The 16680-nt window shown below is 43.5% G+C and overlaps 1 protein-coding gene across 1 annotated transcript in view; it reads right to left on the reverse strand.

Moving 5' to 3' along the window:
* The window catches only part of DGKK (diacylglycerol kinase kappa), a 178971-nt gene extending 164646 nt beyond the window's left edge, over positions 1 to 14325 (reverse strand). The window contains exon 1 of the mRNA XM_013990902.2: positions 13528 to 14325. Within this exon, the coding sequence (XP_013846356.1) occupies positions 13528 to 14163 (636 nt within the window). The 5' untranslated portion in view covers positions 14164 to 14325. The remainder of the gene's footprint in view (positions 1 to 13527) is intronic.

Below are 16680 nucleotides of genomic sequence, written 5' to 3' on the forward strand. Positions count from 1 at the left end.
TTGTGTCTTATTCGCCCTTCATGATATTTTTCAAAGTAGTTCAGCCGCCATGTATTGAGGGGTAGACAGCACGTTACGCCCTAAGGGATACTCAGGCTGATCATCTCAGTATATGGAAACCAACGAGAAGCAGAAATGTGACTAGACTGGCACAGGATCCCAGAGGAAGGGTAACTAGCTCAGGTGAGATACCAGTGAACATTTGCTGGAGGAGACTGCTGAGCTGAGCTGAGTCGGATGCACATTATTGGCTTTGATTAAGAGACATAAAAGCTAAGGAGTTCCCTGATGGCTCAGCTGGTTAAGGATCTGTCCTTGTCACTGCTGTGGCATGGGTTTGATCCCTGGCCCGGGAACTTCCACATGCCATGGGCGTGGCCCCCCAAAAGAGACACAAAAGCTAAGCCACAGAAAGATTAAGCATTCACTCCATATCACACAGCTATGTAAAGTGGAATCATGACTAGAACCAATGTGAGGTAACTCCCAATCCAAGAAGGAGTCCAAACTATTAAACTGCTGGCTACAAGGTACCCTTTGGACTTATTTCAGAACTAAGTTTTATTTGAAATAGGATTTTATTTGGGAAAGTTCCATACTTCTATGCCTCACAGACACATACAGGCATTAGAATATTAGAAACATTCAGGCACACCAAAATAATCCAAGCCTGCAGCCTTCTAGGACAGCTAATTAACACCTATACCACAATCCTGGCAACCTTTAGTTCTTCATTTTGTGGTTGCTGCAGCTTGCTACAGGGAAGATGTATTGCATAAAAATGAGGCATTAGCTCAAACTTCCTCGGATACCAACTTTAAGAGGCCTGAGTCATTCAAATTGTTCCCCAAAGTTCTTCAACCACCAAAGGCAGCAAACAAAAGCTGGTAATTAAATGTGCAATTAGGGTTTATTATAACTAGCATATATTAGTTTAAAGTCTCACTCGCCACTGCTTTGAATTGGTTTTGTCCTGTTTTTTATGTGTGCTTAATTGTCCTATTTTATATGTAATTAATTTTGTAGGATAGTTTATATCCTTTTTGGATGTAGGCAGAGTGAGAATTCTAAATAAATAATAACAATAGATTAAATTTATGTAGAATTGGCTCTTTTATGTGCTGCCTGTACACTTTATAGTACACTGGGGCCCCTAACAAAATTAATGCCTATAGTATATTTATGCCCATTTTATAGGTCTTGGAACAATTTTGCTGTTTTAAATTATTAGAGAAGCTTACAGCTATATATTGGCCTTTACTACATATTTTTAGTTACATCTAAAACTTACTTGGTGTGGTATCCTTGGTAAGGAACACAATCCCCAACAATAAAAATGTTCCTACAAGTAAAGATAAGTGTACATTATGACAATCCGCTTTATAAGATAGTTGTAATACATTCCTGGCGTGGGTGAGGAAGGAGGAACTCTCTAGAATGACCGTGTTTCCAGGAAAGTCTTATCTACTTTTTGGAATAATTAATGCCCAATTTTAAACTCTGACTTGCTTCAGTGTTGCTGCATCACCAGCATCCTTGCTGAGAAGCCAGTAGTAAATAGAAAGTGCAAACTCACTTTCCTATTAACATAAAACAAAGAATTGGGAAGGTATGTCAGTTACAAACCGAAATTAGCAGAGGGGAGGACTAGTGACATACTTCTCCTTAAATATTAGGCTTGCATTTAATTTCATTGAGAAAAACAGAAAAAGATTCTACTGCTAAAAAGGTTTTGAAAACACTGGACCGGCTGATCTCTAAAGTTCCCTTTCAGGACAGTCTATGGGTCTATAATACTGAAGATAAAAGGTTTCACTGGGTTCCCATCATGGTTTCTTACCTTTGCTGTAGAAAACTATGATATGAAATTGGAAACATATCAAAGAGAAAGCAGATCAGACTCTTACAAAAGTGGAATGTGGTCAAAGGAGGCCTCAAACAGTACAAAAGGCACACTAAATAATGTAGTTATTTTCTTCCATTTTTAGCTTTAGTAGTTTAATTTGGAATTTGGCATACAAGGAAATGGAAAGTTAGATAGTGTTTAATTATATGCCCCATCAGCCAACCCTATGCTTCAGCCATTATTTTTACGAATCAACAAGCCCTCCAATGGTAATACTTGTCAGTTAGGATGGTATATATACAATTTTGTAGGTTGCCTTCAAAGTTTCAATAGGACTGTTCCCTATCTGCTTCATTTTCCACGAGATTTCAATCTGTATGCTATAGTTTTATCTAACTGGCCTTTTCTCTAACTCCATAAAATAAGGCCTCACTCTCTCCTGTCTGTAGGCCCTGGCCTTCCCTGCTCAATTCAAGCATAACCACACTTCTACCTTATATTTCCACTGTCATTGCTTAATTTAATTCCACTTTTCTCTAGGTTTGAGGAAAGATATATTGTTCCTATTGACATCTTTCCCCTAAATTTCTTGTATCAAAGTGAATTTGCTATCAGTTAATCCCTTATATCTGAATCTAATCCATCCCTGAAAGCTGGCTGGATAGTGAATTTTGGATAGTGGGAAATTTTATCCCATTCTTCTCAATTGGAAAAGTGATCAGACCTTCCCATTCCATCTTCAAAGACCCCCAACCAATTTCCTCAAATATCACTAAAATACTCTAAAAGACTTCCAAATATATATCATATTATAAAGTATCTAAAACACCAATGACCTAATTATGGAACAGTTAATGAACTAATTGGCAGATATATTTATGTGTGGATGCCATATTATACTGGATACAAGGATACAAAAAAAAAGTAAAGAAAAGGAAGCTTTCAAGCTGCCTGGGGATGTCTACCTTTGTTTTTCACCATTAGAAGAAAACACTTTTTCTTTTTTTTTTTTTTCAAAAACTTTTAAAAGTTTAGTTCTGATGGTGGGAAGGCAAAAAAAGGCTTTTTCAAGAACCAGACAGAAGACTCACTACTGAGAAGCAATGTAACAGGAAAACCATGAAGAGAGCCACTGAACGGTTGCTTTGATTCCATGTGAAACCAAAGTGAAGCCAAAAACAAACAAAAATGTCCTGGAGATCTTGTCACTAAGTTGAGTAAATTAAAGCAAAGGACACCCTGGCAACATCAAAATTATCATTTTAATTAGTCTTAAGCGTCGAGCTGATTAAGGTGAGGGAGAAAGGGACAACAATATCCAAATTATGGGTAAGAGAAAAGTTATGTTCTACTCAAGCCTGGCAGGGGGGAAATTGTCACAGTAAGCATTAATTGAGGTTAGTGAGAAGGGCACCAACTTGTTAATTTTCTGAAATCAATAATCTTGTTTTGTAGCCTCATTTACTTTCCTCTCTGCTGTTTATGCTTAGCTATTTCAACAAAGCTGTATCACATTTTCCTTTCAAACTGCCAGGGAGAGGTACAGTGATGTAAGTAAACCATGAAATAATACATTAAAGGTAGATAATAGGTCAAAATGACACTTATTAAGGGAAAGTTAACAATCAAGGTAATTCTAAAATGGGATGCAGAGCCCACTGTTGGATTTGGGGTTTGGAGGATGGTGGTGTGATGCTGAAGCCACTTCAGGAGAATGAAGACTCAACTGACAAAGCCCCGGGTTAATGAAAATTTTCCTGGTTTCAAGTGTCTCTACCTGCAGCCAAGGAGATTAACAAATTTTACTCAGCAGGTATCTTTCATTTCCTACCTCAAGCTGCAAAATCCCAGAAGAGAACGGAGACATTAGCTGCAGGAGAAAGCAAATGAATGAACATCCAGAATTCTGAATGTTCTTAGTTGAGCCCTGCAAGCAGTGCTTCTGGCACTCTCCTATTCCTGGAGGCAGGGGTGCCGGGCTCAGTCCCCAAGTCCATTGCCTCTTACTTCAGAAGAACTCTGCAAAGCTCTGGGTGGGAGTATCAGGCCTATCTCTTAGAATCCCACAGTATCACATGCCTTGCTCTGTGCTGCTATGAGGGAAACAAGGCAATGGGAATCCCTGTCCTCTGGGGCCAATATCTCTTTTACAGGCTCTTTAAACAGCAAATGCCTGTAATGCTTCGGAAGAGGAAAATCCCCAAGTGCTAGAGACAAGGCTGAAGATTCTGATCTTAATACTGAATTACGCTCACCTTTTAAATTACCAATTCAACCTCGGTTGGATTGTATACAGTTTATTAACTCTCTCAATTTTCTACCACATTTGGTTAATGAAAGCTGGATTAATTGAATAGTCTATCTCCTAATAATTGTTGATAATGTCCTCACACATAGGTATTTCCCTTCTGGGTAAGAGGCACCCAGAAGAGCCTGATTCTGTAACTTGGTGTTAAAGGGACAAAGCCATGAGTCCATTTTTTATATATGGCTAAAAGTGACCCAATAGAGTCTCAGAAATTTAGATTTTCCTTTGGGGAATTTAACAGTGGGAAGAAAGTGGATTTTGTTCTGGGTCTCCTTCTCCAAACCCAAGTCACGAAGGCTAGCTGGACAATTGAAATCTAGGTGACCAAGAACATGCAATTTGTAAATGTGAGCTGAAACTACTATTTATATATGGGACATTTGTGTAGATATAACAATTGCATCTACATAAAATATATGCTGTCATTGCTTTACACTGCCAGTACATTCCTGAACAGTTATATTTCAAGTGCATCATATAGGTGTTTGACTAGATGAACTTTAAGCTAAAATTAATGTTTCCTAGCAGCACTATTTACAATAGCCAAGAAATGAAAACAACCTAAGTGTCCATTGACAGATGAATGGACAAAGAAGATACTATACAGAGAGAGTAGAAGATGCTATATATACAATGGAATATTACTCAGCCATAAAAAAGAATGAAATAATGCCATTTGTAGTAACATAGATGGACCCAGAGATTATCATACCAAGCAAAGTAAGAAAGAGAAAAACAAATTTTGTATATTACTTATATGTGGAATATAAAATACAACACAAATGAACATACCTACAGAACAGAAATAGACTTATAGAGAAAAGACTTGTGGTTACCAGCTGGGTGTGGGAGGAGGGAAGGATTGGGAGTTTGGGATTAGTAGATGCAAACTTATATATAAAGGGTGGATAAACAAGATCCTACCATATAGCACAGGGAACTATATTCAATATCCTCAGTTGTATATATATAACTGAGTCAATTTGCTGTAGAGCAGAAATTAACATAACATTGTCGATCAACTATACTTCAACAAATTTTTAAAATAAATAAAATTCATGTGTTTCCTAAATCTAATGCGGAACAACGCACACCATCTAGTAATTAAGTGGAGGTGGTGACTGGGGCAGGGGGAAGCCTGAGACACAAATGCACATTTCCTAAAGTCTTACTATTGTAGACTATAAGCATATAGTCAGAGAAAATAAATGCAAAAAATCAAAATATTAACAGTAATTAACTCATGAATGGTGGGATACTATATAATTTTTATTTACTTTTAGGATGCTTTCTTGATTTTCCACATTCTCTGAAATTTGCATATATTCCTTTATTTTATTATATTACACTTTTCTTTAGGAAAAGGGATGCTGAGAGAATTGACTGAGTGAATGCCTCAGTAAAACACATCTGATAAAACAAATAATCACCCCCTGTACGTGTGTTTTGGTAATTGGGTCCCTCATTGCCCAGTGTTGTTTAAAGGAAGGCTCATCTATGTGATTTTTGCCCACCGTGGAATCTTCAGCGCAAAGTATATAGGACATAGCGCAGGCAGTCAACTTACTTTTTAAATAAGTAAGTGAATTTAAAAATCTGGAAAACATTGAGTCTTAGCCTCTGCTTGCTTATAAATCTGACTTGCAGACTTTATGTCTATGAGAGTGGAGCCCTTTGTCACTCTATGAGAAGAGATATTTAAGACAACCACTGTAAGAAACACATTATTGAGTTGACTAAGGTCCTTCTCTGCTAGGTAGGGGTGTGGGTCTAATTTGCAAGTTAATAGCAAGAGTGTCATTGCTTTAAAGTTCATCAACTCTTGAGTTTCTATAATATTAGAGAGGAAGGATGATGCAGCTAATCTCCAAATCATTTCTGTTTGGTTTGGAAAAGAGGTATATGATTTTTTTTCCTCAGAAAGTTGGTCTTCCTAATTCTGTTTTCCATGGACAAGGGTTTGCCTTTCCTGAGTGCACAGCCTGACTGACTGGTGGGAAAGGTAACCAGAAACGGGCTGGGGGCAGAGGGAAGCCAGCCTGGGATTAAACATTGACTACCCTTTAGCCTCAGGTGCTAAATTTAAGGTTCACTGGTCCTGCTCTAGAATGATATTACCTTTTCTTTGTATAATACTTTCTAGTCTTTAGAATGGGGTGGGTGGAGAGGGTACTTTTTCTTAAAAGACAGGCCTTTTTTTCCTCTTACTTTTAAAAAGCCTCTAAATTCTTATAGCACAGGGATATCTACTCAATAGTCTGTGATAACCTATATGGGAAGGGATGTGTGTATAACTGAGTCACTTTGCGGTACAGCAGAAATTAGCACAACATTGTAAATCACCTACAATAAAAGTTAAAAAAAAATCTCTTTAAAGGAATAGAGTTCAACAGTGTTGGTGAGATTATGGCCAATTTGCCTTAGGAGGGTTTCTCTTTTCCTCTTAAAATTCTTTTTCTTCCCCTTTTGTGTGTGGCGAAAAATAAAGCCTATTGATTTTAGTGATGTTGAAGAGTCTTAGGAGTGAAGGATTTTTCTTCACAAAAAATCTCTGGGGAAAGGGCTCCTTGCTTTCAGTAGAGTTAGAGGTAGCATCTCTCTTCAGGTCTGGAGGATTTTAATTTTTTAAGAATTAGGTTTTGTGGCGAGGAGCTATAAGGGCCACTGGCTTTAATGAGGTTGGGGAGCCCTTCTCCGGAGGATTTTTCTTTCTTTCCTTTTCTTTAATATAAATTTGTTAGAAGAAATAAGATTGGGAACATCTCTCTTTGAAAGAATTTCTTGTTCTTTCCTTTTATCAAAAAAAATAAATAAACACTTGAAGACTGGAAGATAGATAAGGTACCTGACTTTGAGGGAGACTGGGTGCATCTCCCTTTGAAGAAACTTTAGAAAGAGATTCTGTGGTTCTTTTTTCCCCCTCCTTTTTGTGGGGGTGGACTGGGTTGATTATTAGGAGTAATATCCATTATTTTCAGTAAGGCATTGGTTTCACCTTCCCTGAGGAGAATTTCTTTCTTTTAAAAATTATCCCTTAATGTATTTTCTTCTTCCTCCTGTTTCCCCCCTCCCTCCCTTGCCCTCTACCCCCTTCTGTTCCTCCCTTCCTTTCCCTCCCCTTCCCCCACCCCCCCCCCCACTTTTTTGGTTTGGAGAAAAAGTGTTCAGGGACTTTGGTGAGTTTGGAGGCATCTTCAATCCTTAAAAAGGAGGTTTCCTTTTAAAGATATCTTATTCGTTTTCTTCCTTCTTTCCCCTCTCTAATTCTAAATGTATTTACTTATTTTGAGAAAAGGGGGCTTTATAGAGATTGGAGACATCTTTCCGTCAGAGGACTTTCTTGGGTTTATTTCTGTTTCTCTCCTACCTTCCCCTTCCAAATTTAAAATTTACTATATTAAATACAGCTTTTGGGTTTGGATGAATTGGTTTGGATGAATTCAGATTAGAAGGATTTCCTTTTATTTCTTTCTCCTTAAAAATTGTTTTGCGTTTGTTTTTGTTGTATTTTGGCAGAAAAGTTCTTGTGTCTTTGAGAAGTTGGAGTGATTCTCTTTTTAGAAGATCGGGTTTTCATTTAATTAATATTATCCCCTCCACCAATATACACACCTTACCATTCTTAATTTTCTTTTAAATCTTAAAGAAATTGTATTATGAAATAACATTCATGTGCTTTGGTGAGGATGGGGCATCTCCCTTTGTGGGGGAGGGGGTACTTTTTTTGTTTCCTTTTTTTTTCCTTTTATGAGATTGAAAATTCAGGAGATTTGGTAAGATCAGGGATACTACGCTTTAATGCCTCTTTCTGTTAAATAAAAATGTTTGAGTGTATCTGGAGTGGAGGGATTAGTAAGTTTCATTGACTTTGATGATTTTGAAAGTATACGCCCTTGAAAAGATTTCCTTTTTTGTTTATTTTTCCCAAAGGAAAAAAAATGGGGGGGTGAATAAAAGTTATTTTTCTTGGTGATGTTGGAGGCCCTTAAGCGGATCCTCTCTCTTAAAATTTCTTTTTTCCCCCCTTATTTATTCATCTGTTCCTTCCTTTGTTTATTTGTGGGAAAGTAGCAGGTTTGTTATCATATAGTTGGAGGAGTGATCTCTTTCTTTTATTTTTTAAATTGAGATATAATTCACATACCATAAAATTCACCATTTTAAAGCATGCAAGTCAGTGGGTTTTTGTGTATTCACAAGGTTGTGCAAACATTACCACTATCTAATTTCAGAACATTCTTATCATCCCCCAAAGAAACCCTGTACCCTTTAGCTATCCCCCACACTTGCCCTCCCAGCTCCTTCCTGCTCCTGGCAACCACTAATCTACTTTCTGTCTCTAAGAATTTGCCTATTTTGGACATTTCATATAGTTGGAAGAAGTAACTGTAGGGACCTTTGGTGAGATTGGTGGACATTTGGAAGATTTATTTTTGTTCCCGTAATTTTTGTGAGAGATTGGGCATTGGCAAATAAAGTTTACAAATTTCAAGAAAATGTTAAGGTTAAAAATCCTGTTTACCTTGAGATGACTTCCCATTCTTTTCATTGAACAAATTCTCTTGGGGATATAAGTTCCATGGGCTTTGGCCAGGGTAAGGAGCACCTCCCTCTAGAATTTTTTTTCTTAAAATAATTTTCAGGGGAAGGATAAGTTTCATTATCTGGGGTCACTCTCCCTTTCCCTTTTTTAAAAAAAATTTGTGAATTTGTTTTTCTATTTTGAGAATAAGGTTTATTTGCTTTGGTGAGGGTGGGGGCATCTCCCTTTAGGAATAGTTGCTTTCTTTTTGAAATGCTTTAAGTTATTTCTTTTCCACTGAGAGAATTACAGTTAGCAGTCAGTGGGCTTTGGAAAGGTTGGGAACCGAAGCCCTAGCAGAATTTCTATTTATTTTCCTTCCAAAAAAAGGGCTTCTTTGGGAGTAATAGGTTCAGGGTCTTGCACCTCTTCTTCCTTCTCAGGCTCCTGTTCTATGATGGCCCCTCTGGGAGCATCAGATAGGGAACAACACTCACTGCTTTGGAAAAAAAAAATCAAGGCTAATGGCATGTCAGCTTAAAGATTGTTCTTAGACAAATGAGGATCCAATGTGTCACAGAAAGCCACATCTTGGCTATTTTTAAAAATCTGCAATAGATAAATTAATAGGTATATCCTATTAGGTGTCAAGTTCTATTTTTGTTCTCTCCCACCCTGCTGCCTTTTTCAGGGGAATAGAAGAGTTAATAAGGCAGAGGAAAGCATTCTGCAAACTGTAAAGTGCCATACTGGCAGTAGGAATTATATAATCCTTATTATAACACCCCTGAATGCTTCCCTGGCCTCTGTGGATTTATCCCCTTCCTTGGAAGCACACTGGATGACTGATGGCTCAGCCTTGCTTTGGGGGCTGTCGATCTGCAGAAGTCCCAGTTGGAGATTTTAGTAAACATATAAGAACTGTATTCTCAGAAAAGAAAGACCACTGGCCAAAAATCTCATTATCTTTTTTAGAACATCCTGCAGCAAATATTCAGGAGCTCTCAGAATATACCAAATAAATCAGAGAGTACCATCAAAAGCTGGCAAGGAGGGGGAAAAGAATCTTAGAGGAAAGAAAGTAATTCCATCCTGACCTTCAACAGGTTAAACATTTGACTCTACAATCCTGAAGCTGTTTATAATCACTGCAGAAATTCCATTCACTTAGGAAAAAAATTTATTACCCCTGAAACCAACAACATCACCATTAGGCGGCTGCTGCCGGGACTTCAGGGGATAAGGACAATTTCCAAATCTTTTTTTTTTTAATTGTTAGTAATTTGCTTCTTAATTATGGTTCCGACATCCATTCTGAAAATGGAAAGATTGACTGCATTTCCTTAAGGGCTATATATTCCAGGCTATTTAAATAAGCATTTACTTCTCACTCTGAAACGAGTGAGAAAGCGCTTTTATTCATTCACAGCAGCAGTCTCTACGTCATTGCAGAAAATGGACTTGATAGGTTTCAAGCCTCAGCAAGTGTTTATTGAGCAAACGTAGGGAGGGCTGAATCATGTTAGGCATTGGGGGGGGAGAGACAGTATCCACCTTTGAGAAGCTCAGGCGTAGGTGAGTTAATACAACATTCCGGCAAGCATTACCAGATGTCAAATAAGCAAATGCTCGCTACTTTGCAGGAAAACGTGGGCAAACAATATCAGGAAACTGTTCTGTTATGGTTTGGAGTATAAGGGTAATTGCTGTGTAGTCATTAGGACGGAAGGATACACAGACCCCTCCCCACCTCAGAAATAAAAGACACAAATGTGTATTTCTTTTCAGATTTTCATCCATCACCTGTATGGTGTGATTATAACTTCAGAGCTGGACAGAACCCAATGACTAAAAATATAAACTGTCTTTCTTCAACCACAGCTGAGGGGAGAGAAGCAAATAGGGTCCACGTGGAAGCCCCGCTCCCCCCAAGAGAGTCATACTATTGTTAAAGAACCAATTCACACGTCTTTACTTACACTTGCTGCCACCAGGTGGGAGACCACGGCTCATTTCCTGGAAATTAAACCATTTCAGAAAGGAAAGAAATAGACAGGTTTGGATCATAAACTGTTATCCTGGTAGCTATTCAGAAAGAAAACAGGAGCCCCTTATCTCAGCTCCTACCCTCATGCTTGTCACAGATTTGCAACCAGCTGGTTCTGAAACCCCCAAAGAGAGCAGACCACACACTGGAAGATATACTGCAGTATGGGTTGGCAAAGTTATCTGGGGGAAATCTGCAGTCACATTCAAACCCTCGGTTTTGCTCATTTTCTCCTTTGACTTAGGCTAGTTTCATGCTACTGGTACTGACTGTGCTGTATTTACCACGTAGGATTTCCTTGTACCATGAGAGCTATAGCTCGTTTTGATCTCTCAGATTGTGTGTACATGAATGTGTGTGTGTGTGTGTGTGTGTGTGTGTGTGTGTGTGTGTGAGAGAGAGAGAGAGAGAGAGAGAGAGAGAGAGAGAGAGAGAGAGAGAGATTCCCCAAGCTTGCCTCAAGGAGGCAGTGTCTGAGAACAATGCAACCCTAGCTAAGATGGCAACCTGTTAGGTTGCAAGTCATCTGGTTATGGGCGCTATTTGCCTGAGGAGAATGCAGCAGAGATTGGTCCTATCACTGAAGATCAGATGGTCTCATCTGCACCAGAGAGCGATTGCATAGCAACACCTAGGGTGTGGAGAAGGGTTGTGCTCCCAGCAGTTTTAGCATTTCCCCAGATCTTTGCATCCTTCAAAAATCCTCTAAAGCCATTGACGGGTTCATTTACATGGCCGTCTTCACAGATGGTCAGGGTTCTTAAACAAGAAGATGCTAAGTGAACAAATGACCAGCTCTATTTGGCAAAATCAAACCAGGGGGAGGTGGTCCCCCTGGCAAGGCTGCCAAGTGCGTGGGGATCAGTTGGCCAGCACACCTGAATGGATACTATGTAGAAGAAGCTAACCCTCCTTATTTGTTGGGTAACAGACATTTTGTTGTCCAGGTGGTAAGAGATGCTTTCCCACTGTCACAGGGCTCATCCCTAGAACTCCTGGCCTTCAGTCAGTCATCCGGAGGCCAAAGAGGCCATATATTCGCTGACCATACTGGTAATTAAGCCCCCGGGGGTCAGTTCTCAATCGAGTTCTCAGAATCTCACTTAAGAAGGCCATAAGTCAGGTGATCCCTGCTGGTCTCCCTCTCACCAGCTTGACAAAAACTTGCAGAGCCAGGAGCAAGCACCTGATTAGGGTGATTTCCCAGGTCTAGCTGCCCTCACCCTATCCCTTCTGGAGGTTACTGCAGGGAAGGGCTGCTGCAGGAGAGGGGGGGAGAGCCAACCCCTGGTGAGAGCTGGGGTTGTTGGATTAAAAAAAAAATTGTCTTAGTCTCCTAGAGTCCTATTCTATTTCTTTTGAAGCCTCTGCACTTTTTTTTTTCCCCTGTGAAACTTTACCCTTTAGCTTTCTTCTTTTTTGGTCATTTATCATTGCAGTTATTTTGCAAATTCAAGCCTCATAAGTCAGGAAGCAACCAGCGCTTCCATTTCCATTTTGAGACGCTAACCTCTGCCCCCTTCCCCTACATTCTACAAGTGTGCACTCCAGAGCAGAAGGAATCCAGAGCCTTATCCCTATGCCTGCTAGGCAGCAGGATCAATGTGCATTGTTGGTGTGGTGTGCTATTTCTTTGTTTCTGTGTTTTGTTTTTCTTTGGGGGCAAGCTAAATGAAGGTGTATGTGTGCATCATAACGATTTTCACAATCTTGTGGAACGAAGTTTAGGAAAAACGAAGAGTAGGGGGAGCACAGAGAAGACAAGAAAGACAAATTCCTTCTGAAGGGCAGACAGGGTTTCAAGGGTCCAAGGCAAACACGAAAACCTTCTTCTCTCCTAGTCCCCCTCCCCCTGCGCCCTGAGCGGCTGTCCGAGGATCCTCCGCTGGTCTCCTGGTTAAGCGCAACGTTTACGAAGGCATCTCTGAAGACTGGAAGAGATGGGGGTTCCCATTCACACGCTCTCAAATACCAACTCCTATTTTCGTGTCTCTAAACCGGGACTCCTGTACCAATCCAACTGGCACTGGTGCGGGATGCCAGTCACCCGCTTGTGACGCGGCCCATCACTGTACCACTGTGTTTGCACCTACCTGCCAGGAAATCCTGCAGACAGATGGAATGGTGGCTTCGACACACGCATGCTCTCCCCCTCCTCCCCTGCGAACCCTGTCCTTCCCCTGCAGTGCGCGTGGGCGTCGCCCAACCCCTCATCCCCACCCGGAGTATCAGCGCCCAGCAGCCCGCAGAGGCGCTGGCCACCCCCCACCCCCCGGAGCGCTGCCAGTTAGTTGCACCTTAGCTGAAGACCCCCTCCCCAGTGGCAAGGAGGGGGCCAAGCAGACTGTTGCGGCTCCGCAGCTTGGGCCTCTGCGGCAGTGACCGCGGCTAAGAGGTGTGTCCCACCGCCCTCGCGCAACCCCATCCCTGTGTACCCTGGGCCAGCCCCAAACACCTCGCTAGGTCTCTTGCACTCCCTGGTCCATCTTCCTCTTCTTTTTCAAGATACAGGCGCTCACCGCACTGTCACTTCTCTGAGGGAAAACTGCTCCGGCTCCCAACCAGTGCCATCGCCTCTGTTTCTAGCCCCAAACAGCCCAATCTCACTTCCACATGTTGCTTCCCGCCTCCGAACCGCTTCTCATTCCCCCGGGCTCCCCCATTCCCGCATCTTTCCGCATCTTTGCTAGCGGGTGGTAGCCAAATGGGATGCGAAGGGTGCCCAGAGTCCCGAGAGCTGGATAGACCTCCGGCCTCGACTGGCTTCTTTCCATCCTGCCCCGCGGGGGTCTTTTTTTTCTTACCTTTATACTGGACAGCAGCACTGGCGTTCGGGGCGATGGAGAGGTCTTTAGACCCCTCTCTGGAGCGACCACTGGGCACTGTAATAGACGTGGTGCTGGGCTCGGCTCCGGACGGGACACTTGAGCCGGCTCAGGGCAGAACTTTGTGGCTGGTTCTGTGGCTGGTTCTGGGGCCGGCCCGGGGGCCGGTTCTACGGCTGGTACTGGGATCGGCTCTGGGGCCGGATCTGGGGCTGGTTCTGGGGCCGGCTCGGGGACCGGTTCTGGGGCTGGTTCTGGGGCCGGCTCGGGGGCCGGTTCCGTGGCTGGTTCTGAGATCGATTCTACATCTAGTTCTGGGGCTGGTTCTGGGGTTGGCTCTAGGGCCGGTTCTGTCTCTGGTTCTGGGATCGGTTCTGTGTCTAGTTCTGTAGCTGGTTCTGGGGTCGCCTCCGGACCGGGTTCTGGAGCAGGCTCTGGACAGAACTGCGGTGCGGGTTCTGGCGAAGGCGCGTGGAGCAGCGGAGGAACCCGCGCCGGCGGTGGCGGCGGCGGCTGCGGCGGCGGCCACGGCGGTGGCGGCTCCGGAGACTCTGCGGGCTGCTCTCCATCCTGAGGCGGGGCAGTGCCCTGGGCCGCCGCAGCTCCGCGGTCCATGGCCGCACACCGCCTCAGGTCCCGGCAGCCGGCGCCCCTAAATTCGGAGGGCTAAAGTACCCTCGGGCGCCCCGCCCACCCCAGTTCGACAACCCCTTGCAGGGTGCCAAACTTTCCCCCGCCCCGTTCCATGGCTGGCTTCGCTCTGAGGTCTAACCCGGGGGCGCTCGGCGTCTCCCAGTGCTGGAACACGCCCCTCGGTGAGCGCACACCTCTTCGTAAGCAGCCACGGGTCCGATGGGCGGGAAGCAGAGGGGCTTGCGAACGCGGACTGGACAGAGCGCTTGATGACCTCCTAGCGACGTGCGGGGGGGGGAAGGGGGGTACAAAAAGGGGAGGGGGAGTGGGGAGGCGTGGGGGGGCGGTTGGAGCCCGGCCGCGTTTAACCCTTTAGTGACGCGAATACAAAAAAAAAAAAAAAAAAAAAAAAGCTAGAGGCGAACTTGAGGGTCTTTGCAACCCCCTCCTAACCACTCAGCTGTGAGCTGCTGCTCAGAACAGCTTCCATCCTGTGCCTGCTCTCTCTCACCTCAGCAGCAGGTGAACCTAGCCTCGGACCAACATCTTGCCCCCCATCTCCAAGCCTCTGTGGGCAAGTAATCCTTTTTTCTAACCCGGGAAAAGAAATTAAGCGGCAAGGGGTTGGGGTGTGTATGTATCTCTGTATGCCTCTGTGTGTGTTCGATCCTTTGGGTTGAAGTAAAATGTGTGTGTGTGTGTGTGTGTGTGTGTGTGTGTGTGTGTGTGTGTGCGCGCGCGCTCAATCCTTTAGATTGAAGTAAAATTTGTTCCCCCTCTCAGTTTTTGCATTTCTGAGCTTGGCCAGATCCGAGATGTTTGCCATTGGGTTCAGGGTTTGGGGGTGTGCTTCGGGAAAGGTGTGTGACGAGGGTGGGCGAGAGCCCTGGCTTTCCGCAGCCTGCAGATGTAGCCCCGAGAGCGAGGCAAGAGTGCCCGGGTAGCGGCGGCTGGGCTGCGCGCTCCGGAGCGGAGGCTGCCGGTGTCTCCGCAGCGATCCTGGCGTCTGTCTGGCTCGCCTTTGCCATGGGAGACTGCCTTTTGCTTTTAGCTGGACTTCCCAAGCATCAGGAGGACTTTTTAGCGAACTTGTTAATGTGTGTGTGTGTATCTTGGGCTAGGGGGAAATTCACTGCAACACCCATACCTTTTTCACCTCATGATACCTCGGAAGCACCCTGACATTAGGGATTAAAGACTCTCTTGCGAAGAGAACTGCCGGTCTCTGTCGCAGCACCCTTCCCACCACATTGGGAGACTTTAAATCTCTCTTGATTGTTAGTCACGTACAGACCATCACCTCAGTCAGACCTAGACTTTAGACGCCAATGTACTGCAAAATTGCAATTTTGCAATTGAGAAGACCACCCGTTAAGCCACTGCTGTGTGTGTGTGTGGGGGGGAATGGGGGAGGAGCACCTATAAACCTAATTTGAAATTTGACAAGTGAATTTATCTCCGACACACATAATGCTGCAGTTGTGGGTGGCAGCCCTCCTTCTGCAGCCCCTCCTTTCACCCTCTCTTCCCAGACCATATCCTCCACCAATCCTTCTTCTTTTGCCAACTGACACTGACCCATCTAGAATTTTCTAGAACCTGCGGCATTTTTCTGTTCCCTACGCCACATCCCAACAGTAAATAACAGGGCAGAAGACAGTTTAACCTAGCCCCCTCCAAAGACCAGAATTTCTGATGAGATCTACATTTCCCAGATCCTCACTGCAGCGTCACAGCCTAAGCCCACTCTTCTGGAGAAGGGTTACATTGCTTGGCAGCTACTAAGCTTTTTCAGAGACCATCCTTAACCTCTGGGGCTGGGGAACACGGGCGGTGGGGGGGTGGGGGAGGGAGGTGAGCCCCTCACTGATGGCAGGCCTCCTTCCAGTAAACCCACACAGGGGGCCCATCCTCTTCATCCTCCTTGGGGTTTTTCTCCTCTTTTTTATCCCACATGCAAGCGGCCAAGCTTCTTTTAACCCTAAGGGGTTAGGACTGTCACATACAGATGCCAGATCTGACCAGCCAGTAAGCCTATGCTTGGAGCTCACATCTCAGGCTTTCAGATTTTGGTGAAATCTCAGTCCTTAGAAGGGACCATAACCTCACATTTAAAGCTTATTTTCACTAAACCCTGGCATCTTGGTTAGAAGGCCTGAAAATGGTAGCATCACTGAGTAGAATGGCCTCTTGGTTTAGAAAGTCATGGGATGGAGTTTGGCATAAACCAGGGTGTCATCAAGCAGGACACCACCAGGGGACAACTTGGAGCTATTGCTTTATATATGTTCATTGATACTCATGTCTATAATTCTGTGCTTAATCACAGGGAATCCAAAATGTATGATGTAAACTCTTACTGCAAGGTCAGTTTGACGGTGAATGTTAAAATAGTTGTTTTTGCATGGCTTTTGCTCTATTAGGGTGGGTTACTAAAGAGACATGACTGGACTGTATTATGATTAAATTAATTAAAAAATTCTCAGTACATCACAAGCT

Source organism: Sus scrofa, chromosome X (assembly GCF_000003025.6).
Source record: "Sus scrofa isolate TJ Tabasco breed Duroc chromosome X, Sscrofa11.1, whole genome shotgun sequence".
Lineage (NCBI taxonomy): Eukaryota > Metazoa > Chordata > Mammalia > Artiodactyla > Suidae > Sus > Sus scrofa.